This window comes from Chenopodium album, chromosome 17 (assembly GCF_948465745.1).
Source record: "Chenopodium album chromosome 17, dcCheAlbu1.1, whole genome shotgun sequence".
Taxonomy (NCBI): Eukaryota; Viridiplantae; Streptophyta; class Magnoliopsida; order Caryophyllales; family Amaranthaceae; genus Chenopodium; species Chenopodium album.
This window is the reverse complement of record NC_137850.1, coordinates 40,785,789-40,795,213: the sequence shown is the minus strand read 5'-3', so window position 1 is coordinate 40,795,213 and position 9,425 is coordinate 40,785,789. Positions and strand designations below refer to the sequence as shown.

The window sequence follows — 9,425 nt, the reverse complement described above, 5'->3', positions numbered from 1 at the left end:
TTATATACTCGTAGCTTGTAGTCTTGTATTATGAAAATGTGATCGAGAAAGTTGTGATTATTTATTAGAATGATCTTATGGAACAATAAGACAATAAGATGAGCGAGATTAAAGAGCACAATCAATACAATGATACTCATAGCTACATAAATAGTTAAAACTAAGTGTTCGTTTGGCATCACTGTGGTTTTCTGTTTTTTGGTCTTTTTTTTTCAAAATCATATGATATATGTCATATAATGAATAAAAAATTAGTCAACTTTATTAAACTCATGATAATTTTGAAAACTGGCAACAAAAAAGTGGAAACAGCTTTTTCTTGTTTCCTGTTTTTGTTTTTTTTGTTTTCTAAAAAACTGAAAGCTGAAAACAAAAAACAATGTCAAACAAGTCCTAAGCTACCTAATTTCTAGGTAGCAATAATTAGCTTATAGAAATACTACCTCCGTTAATGATTATCTGCAACTTTGGAATATTTTATATCTCACAAATAATACCCAAAATTGCAGATAACTATTAATGGAGGTAGTATATAACATGCATGTTATAGAGAATTAAAACCAAATTATGAGGAAGACTTGGATAAAAACTTTTTTTGTTTTTTTTGACAAAAACAATAAACACTTTTTAATAATTATGTAGCCTAATAAGTTTTTATGTACCATGAATTATAATTAATAATTAATAATTTTGGTAGATAATACACTACTTTTTTCTTTTTCTTTTTTTTTACTGGCTAGTTGATCGATGAAGGATAACGGTTTACGCCTTTCTTATATTCATCTCCAAATTCCAAGCACGAGACAATAACATGTAATTATGGTGAGGCTTTGCTTATCGTCTTCCACAGAACAAATATCATCCAAGCCTCTTCACATACTAATTACACTCTATTCAGGGTCGTCTCCAACATTTTCGGGCCCTGTTCTAATCTTAAAAATTAGGCCCTAATAAACTAATGTAATTTTTTATTACAGATAAATTCACATCATTATAATAATGTATATCAAAAACGCAAAATTCTTTACTTTAATTGTAAACTAGTTTTGGCCCCGTGCAATGCACAGATTTATAAAGTATGATATAATAATAGTCAATTGAAATAGAGTTAATTGAAATTAAATATATGTAACATTTTTTTAAAAAAATTTGAATTGATTTATAAATTTGAATTAAATGTATGTAACATAATGTCTATCCTTTAAAAAAGATTTATAGAACAAAAAAAATAAAGCATTTTGGAGGGAAATTTTTTCACAAAATCATGTCAAGTGTCCCCTCCGGTGATTACTTTAGTATATAGTATAGATAATTATTAAACCCAATGAAAAACACCAAAAGAAACAAAATCAACAAAAATACTTCGATGGTAATTAAGCAAATAATAAAAAGTGGAAAGAAGATTGAAGCAACCTAATACGAATTCAATCAACAATTGTTCAAACTTTAAATCATGCAAGCTCATCCTGAAAAAAAAAATAATAATAAAAAGCATTACTCAACTCGTAATTATAGAGAAGTAGAGAACCATCTCTTAATTTCTACATAAAAAAAATGCAACACTTAGCTCATAACAATTCTCAATTGTCTGAACTATTAAGGGCCTGTTCTCATAGACTGAACTCAGCTGAACTGAACTGAACTGAACTGAGCTGAACTGAACTGAACTGAACTGAACTGAACTGAGCTGGACTGGACTGGACTGAACTGAACTGAACTGAACTTATTAATTATTGATTTTTAACTAAGGATTAGTGATCTTTGATTATTTATTATTATACATATGTGTACAATAATAAATAGGAACAATGAATTTTATTATTATTATTATTATTATTATTATTAAATGTTTATTATTATTATTATTAAATGTTATTATTATTATTATTATTATTATTATTATTATTATTATTATTATTATTATTATTGTCGTCGTTGTAATAAGAGCGTAAAAGAATGAAATCTGGCTTTATATCATTAGCAATATCATTAGACATAAACTGAACTGAACTGAACTGAACTGAACTGATTGGAGCTGAACTGAACTGAACTGAACTGAAAATAAACGTATGAGAACAGGCCCTAATTGTACCAAATTGTAGAAAAAAAAAAAGAAAAACTATGAATAAAACATACATCATATAACGTCTATGACTAATTCTCCCAATTGGATAGATTATTATTGAGTAATCCAATTATTTTTAGAATTTTCTTACATTAGCATAATAATACTAATCCAATTATTGAAAAATTGAATATAGAGGTGATATACTAAACTAAACTGAAAAATTGAAATACTAAAATAATAAAATTAATGCGAGTAGTACGGAACAATAAATTACTTGTATGAATCAATGGAGGAAGATGAAAAGTGGTATTTTGGGAACTGTAAGTTGAAAGGAGTGATTGATGGGAGTAATTACTAAATAGATGTACTGGGAGAGTTAATTTAAGAGCTTGAAATTGACTATTTGACCAAAAAAAAGAAAGACAACGGATTTTTTTTAAAAACCAGGCTCCCAATAAAATTGGGCCCTAAAATTTTGGAGCCTTGTGCTAAGGGTCTGGTTGCAGAGGCCCTTAGCCAACCTTGACTCTATTCGACTTAATGCGTTATATTGTTTGATTTTAAAATGTTAGTAGTCGAATAAATATATTTTTTCAAAACGAGGAATAGTTATACTGCCTACAAGTATATGTTTCATTCTTTAATTAACCTAAACACACAAAAGACATTACGGAGTACTACGGAGTATATATATCTTGAGAGGGTGGGAAATTAGGTGAAACATATCATAAACATGAAAAGCTAGTGGTAACATAATAGTAACATGCATGGTAAAAAAATGATTGGAAAATTCAGAAGTGTTAGTGGAGAATAAAGAGGTAAAAACATGGAACTTTCCAAATTTAGGATTTACAAAAATAAAGGGTGGTCCTTCCAACTAGGGGAAGCAGGCATACATAAACCATAAATTTTAGTATGCTTTTCTTATCTTTTTTCACATGCATATATTCCTAACTTCTTTTCAATTTTCCATGGAGCTAATACTATGGTTAATTACTATATCAAGTAGCAACAACAGTAAGACATGGAAAACTATAACTTAATGATAGGCTGAAGTCGACTACATAAACCATTATTTTATCATGTACTAGTAGTCCTTTTATTTAAAAGTGCTCAATTATTTTAATTATAAAATTGATAAACCACCTACATAGCCACATAGGGGTGTAGCCGTGTAGGTAAAAATTTGTAACTTTTGTTGGGTCATGGGTTTACAAGCCCACATTTGAAATGACCAGTGTGAAATTTTTGAATCATGAAATACATTTAAAAGGGAAAGGAGCTGAGGTATAGTATAAAGCTTCTCTAAGCTACGTAAGCCTGAAAACAAGTGCAATATATTACCGTATCAACATAATGGCCAACTACATAACTCCAAATAGGATGTAATTAGAGAGGTAAAGGCAACTTACAAGGAAATGAAACCATCCTTATTCCTTGAATAACATTACAAAACCTATTAAAATCGCCTCAATACTACAAAATTAGGATAACTCCCCAGAAAAACACTAAACCCGCACAGGACCTGAAAAAATTGACGTCATAAACTCCTGTGCTTAAGCCAGAGAGTTGATGTGGATACCAACCTTAGCTCTGTTATATGCAGGATCCATGCATTTGATTATGCTACTGAGGATATCGAATATGAATTGTAATGACTGCCTAATAGCAAGACATTCATTTATCACTGCGGTTTGTCTGGGTTTTCTTGCTCTTCCTTTTCCGGATCTTCCTCTTCCTCTTCCTTCTTTTCTTCCTCATCCTCGTCTTCCTCTGGTGGATCAGCAGGCATAGGAGGTGGTAATGGTGTTTTCATAGGGCTGAATTGAGGAAATATATCAGGTCTTCTCCCAGGCTTGGGCCTCTCCCACTCCTGTCAAGCAACAAAATGTTAAACTTGCAGTGATTAACAAGTCTTTAAATGTAAATGTGAAAGTTATAGACAATTTTCCCTATGAAAACAGTGATGTCATGGATTGACATAGTATTATTTTAGAAAATAAAAAAATAAAAATATACAAGACATAATTGGAGCATACAATTTTCAGTTCTCATCCTTGACTAGGTCTAGGTTCACTTCAAAATGCTAATGAATATGATCAATTGAGAGATTTGCATCCATTGTAGTCACACCTTTTACACAATTACCCATTTGAATTGCACCATTAACACATTTACCCTTAATCATTCACACAGCTACACAAAAAAAAAAAAAAAAAAAAAAAAAAAAAAAAAAAAAAAAAAATTAACTGCCTTAACAAGACTCATACTATTGCCCTAATTTGCCTCTTAACCCAACTTCGTGCTCAAAAGCCTCAATGACTACTCTCACATTACCATATAATAAATGAAATTATCAGGAAGCTTTATATTTTGACAGCATCATGGAATCAATGATGATTCAAAACACTTATCTGAAGGCACCAAGTATTCCCTGTCATCACATTTGAGCTATGTAATAAAAGTGAATCTTCCTTTTCAGTATTCTAATTCAACTTCCCCTCTCATCCCTTGTACATTCCTCCTTTGTTCTCAGTTTCACTCGAACAGAAGCTAAGGAATTTAATTAGAGCTTATGTACTTATCACTTATTTGCTTCCTTATTTGAATAATTGAATAGGTACAAAAATCAACACAGCAAGAGCAAGCATAGGTCTTCTTAGGCTTGTTCTATTCATCAAATTCTTCCTCACCCCTTGACACAAAAGACGGTATGCCCATTCTCCCAAGGCAAAATCACCACGGGATTACCTCAAACAAAGAAAATCCTTCTTTTAGGGGAGGGACAAGTAAAATAAAATGCTAGATTTAGAATTAGTAACTAAGATACCTAAATGGCTGATTGCCAATATTGCCAAAGTCACCTCAAACAAACTTTCAAGACTGCGTGATCAAACTTTGATGCATAAGGACTAAAAAAATGTACGAAAAAAGAGCACACAAGCTTAATATATATATATATATATATATATATAACACTGAAGCTACAATCCTATCCTCCTCCTTTCCCCAAGCCACAAAAGAAAGTACAGAAGGCTGTAAAGTAGATTCTAGGAATTAATTAAAAGGATATTGGAGCTAAAGAATGGGAGTGAGTGATTGAGAATTCACTTAATGCAATAACTCTCTTATGTTTGGTTTGTAATGTAAAAAGTATAAAAATATGTAACAAATTTGCCAAATCAAGTGAGCAACCTTCGTAAATCCTCTCCCTATCTATAATTGGCATTTCAAACCATTAGAATTGCCAAAGTGTATCAAATCCCACCAGGAGGCAGGAGCAAGGGCAGGGTGAAATCGAAGGTATAAGAGTTTTATAGTTTGAATGTAATCCCATATTTGATTCCTAAACCCATCAAAGAAATACAGTATTTGTAATTTAAGAATATCGATACCAATTCCAATGTCCTTATAACCTACGAAGTGAGACAATATTGACAAAAATTGCACGGTGCTAGACAAGTTATTAGCCACAACCCTAACTAGATAACAGGTAAGGGGAAAATACCAAAACAAAGGTAAATGAATGATTGCTAAAATTCTAAGACCTAAAACCTTATCCTTTAACCATTCTTCAAAAAGAGAAATCCATCCATTCTAAGATTTCTGACTATAATCTCAAATTCTTTCAATTGCTTTGTGAACCTTAAAAAAGAAAATTTTAATCATGAAAACTTATTGAAAAAAGCTCAGCAAACAAAAGTGCAGATTTATGATATTCTCAATTCTCAAACCAATAATTTCAACTTATTTTCCCTAAAATCACAAGATTGACATTATAAATACAATCAATTATCAAAATCAAAGTACTAGGGCAGCAATTAACATCAGAAAATGCCACAAATTAAAGCAATTACAAAAAATCAATTGTTCCATGATGAAATCAACTCGAAATACAAACCCTATAATTATAATCTAATTACTCGCAATTCATAAATTAATCAAATATAGAGAAAGAAAGAGGAACATACGATTGGAAAATCGAGAGGAGAGCGACGAGTCATCTTCTCTTCGTCAGGAGCCATACACACAACCATAGAACGATGAGATTTCACCTTCAAAGAAGAAGAAGAAATACGAGTAACAGAAAGAGGAGAGAGAAAACATCTGGGCCCAGTAGGCTTGAAACTGCTTGAAGAAGACGACGACGACGAAGAAGTCGATACGTTGGAAGATGAAGGTGTAGGTAGAAAGGAAGCCATGGGAGCAGTAGTAGAAGCTGAAAAACTCAACGACGCCATTGTTGAAGTAGCGAAGGTTTTCTCTCTCTAGAAATGGAGGAGCGAATGGGTTGGGGTTTGAGGCAGAGGTTTTGTGGTTGGTTGGTGAAAGGCGAAAAAAGAGATGATGTTAGTGTTGTTTTGGGGATTTTATGTTTTTTACTTTGCCAATAAATAAATTGTGTTAAATGTAAAACAGACTCAAACCCTTGGCAACTTGACTAAGGAATTGGGGTCCTTTGGTTGTGCCACTTGTGTTCAATACTCATACTTTGGGGTCGTTTAGTTCAACAAACTGAAATATAATGGATTGAGAATTCATATCATGGTGGTATGGATCGAGAACCCAAAACCTAATTAAACACTTAGGGTTTGGTTTTTTCAGCTTAGAGTCATACGATTATTTTCAGTTCAGTTCAGCTCTAATAAGTTCAGTTCAGCTCCTAATTTCATTCTCTTATAAAATATTCATTTCAGTTCAGTTCAGTTTAGCTCAACTCTAATAAGTTCAGTTCAATTCAGTTCAATTAATGAGAACAGGCCCTTAATTTCAGTTTAGTTCAGTTCACTTCACTTTAGCTCAACTTCAATCAATTCAGTTCATTTCATTTCCTAATTTCCTTCTCTCATAAACAATTCATTTCAGTTCAACTCAACTCAGTTCAATAAATCAAAACATGTCCTTAAACTTGTTTAGAGCAAAACTGGAATGGATTTACAGCTACTTAAGAGTTTATATTTCGAGTGGAATGGATTTAAAATATTTGGGGTGGATGTGAGATTGTAGGGAGTTGGAATGGACAATGAAGTTAGATACCATTAGTATGAGACTTCATAGCAAAAACAGTAAATTATGCTTAACCAAACATTGAAAGGAATTCTACTTCATTTCAAAGGCCCCACCAAGCGAAAGACACCTATGGTAAATAATATACTCCCTCCGCCCACGATTATCTGCACCAAATGTCCTTTTTGCGGATTTCTAGGCAAAACTTCTTAAACAACATTATTGAAAATTAAGAGGAAAGAGAAGGGTTAATTAATTCAAATTAAAAAAAACACACAAGGAGAATCACCACCACTCGTGAGTCGCGACAGCGCTGAACCATCACGCGAACCACCAACACTTATGCAACCCCACGAACCACCGGCACCCACGTAACACCACGAACCACCAGCACACCCAGACCATTGAACCGAAACCCACCACGAAACCCAGACCACCGAAACCCACGCACGAAGACCACCACGAAACCCCCACTCACATCAACGAACTCAGACCACCAACACCCACGCAACCCACCACGAAACCCACTCACATCCACGAACTCAGACCACCGAACCCACGAACTCAAATCATCGAAACCCACCACGAAACCAACCAACCCCAGATCTGGAATCGAAACCCATCAAGAAACCCACGAACTCAAACCACCGACATCCATGAACTCAGATTAGTGGTTGTTTTGGATTAGTGGCGTAGGGAAAATGGCGTGGCGATCCATGGTCTGGTCGCGGGTGGGGTCTGGTTGGAGAATGGCGCGGCGATCTGGGGTCCGGTTAAGGTGGGTTTCGGTGGTCTGAGTTCGTGGTAGGGGTGGCGAAGTGGTTGGGATAAGGTGGTAATTAGTTGGTATTTTGGTAAGTAAATGTAATTATCAGATGCTAAACAAAGTTTAAAAAATAAAGTAAGGGGTGGTCATTTACTCTTTAAAATTTACTAAAAATGAAAAGAAAAAATGTTGTTGCAGATAATAAAGAGCACCCATTTATAGTAAATGTTGCAGGTAATTGTGGACGGAGGGAGTAGGTGGTATTAAATCTCAAATTTTCAATTTTGAATACCTACTTATAACGACTGTACCAAAATTTGAGAAATTTCGAGCCTATTTACTCGATGTTAGAGTTATTTCCACTTTTTTTTTTTTCTCAAGCAGGTTGTTCAACCAAGCTAAGGTAGTTTTCAAGCTAATAAAAATTGTTTCACTCCCATAATTAACTACAAGCTCAAATTTTTTTTATTTTATTATTTTTAAGCAGATCCTTTAAGAATGTTATTGAGGTTACTCTTACCATTGATTGTAACTAGGGATGTTGCAACCCATTGTAGTCCACTTGTGAGTGTCCCACATTGGAGAAAGGGGAGAGGTGGTTCCACTTTATAAGGTAGATGAGTAACTCCTACTATTGCCAATTGGTTTTAGTATGTATGGAAGCTCCAAAGCCTTGTTTGTGGACCAAACTCTCCTCCTCCTTATTCGGGTTGCCAAGGCCCATTTTATATTGTTTCGAAATTTAACAAGGGACGTGATTGCAATAATTTCAAAATTCCTTATCTACTAGCTTGACCATTAAAATTAACTTGGGCAAGCTAATTTGTTGGTGAAAATGTTTACAAAATTTTAAAGATAGCATACTAATATAATTAAATTTAAAAAAAATTAATTGAGAAAGTCAAGCTTATTTACAAATCAAACTAGTAGCTAACCATTGGGGACACAAGCTACCTACAAAGAGGGTTAGCTTAAAATCTTATTTGGCTTGACAAGTTATTAGCTTACCATTAGAGATGGCCTTAGGTTCTTTTTTTCACCACGATTCCAATTATATTTTGAATAAGAAATTCGAATAAGGGTTAGTTAAGAATAAATACTCAAATCAGAGTTATTAAGTTTAAATATTACTTTAAGAAAGATAAACTTGCCCGTCAAAAAAAAAAAAGATAAGTTTAAATATACTTCAGGGGTGAATAATTTTTTTATTTTTTTTTGAACCTAAGGATGAATAAAGTTAGATATATATAATTAATGCTTTCAAATAAGATAAGTTTAAAAAAAACAAAAAACAATATAAAACACATATGATAAAAAGCTAATACAGGTCTTCAAAAAAAAATGAATAAAGTTAATCAATACTTTCAAATAAGATAAGTTTAAGAAAAAACAAAAAACAATATAAAACACATATGATAAAAAGCTAATACAGGCCTTCAAAAAAAAAAAAAAGCTAATACAATACGAGTTTAAAAAAAAGGAAAAACAAATGATCTGTTGGGATCAGGATATTGAACCTGACGTGAATCGAACACGCAACCTTCTGATCTGGAGTCAGACGCGCTACCATTGCGCCACAGATCC

General features: G+C 33.0%; 1 protein-coding gene and 1 non-coding gene across 2 annotated transcripts; both read right to left on the bottom strand.

Annotated features, from left to right (window-relative positions):
- Positions 1-3,433: 3,433 nt before the first annotated feature.
- Positions 3,434-6,425, bottom strand: LOC145589713 (uncharacterized). Its single transcript, XM_081646391.1, has 2 exons — positions 6,040-6,425; positions 3,434-3,941 (listed from the first exon to the last, which is right to left on the bottom strand). Exons 1-2 carry the CDS (start codon positions 6,307-6,309, stop codon positions 3,753-3,755), a joined length of 459 nt encoding a protein of 152 aa, XP_081502517.1. The 5' UTR covers positions 6,310-6,425; the 3' UTR covers positions 3,434-3,752.
- A 2,928-nt stretch (positions 6,426-9,353) lies between these two features.
- On the bottom strand, positions 9,354-9,425 carry TRNAW-CCA (transfer RNA tryptophan (anticodon CCA)). Its single transcript has one exon. It is a non-coding gene; the product is annotated as a tRNA-Trp (tRNA).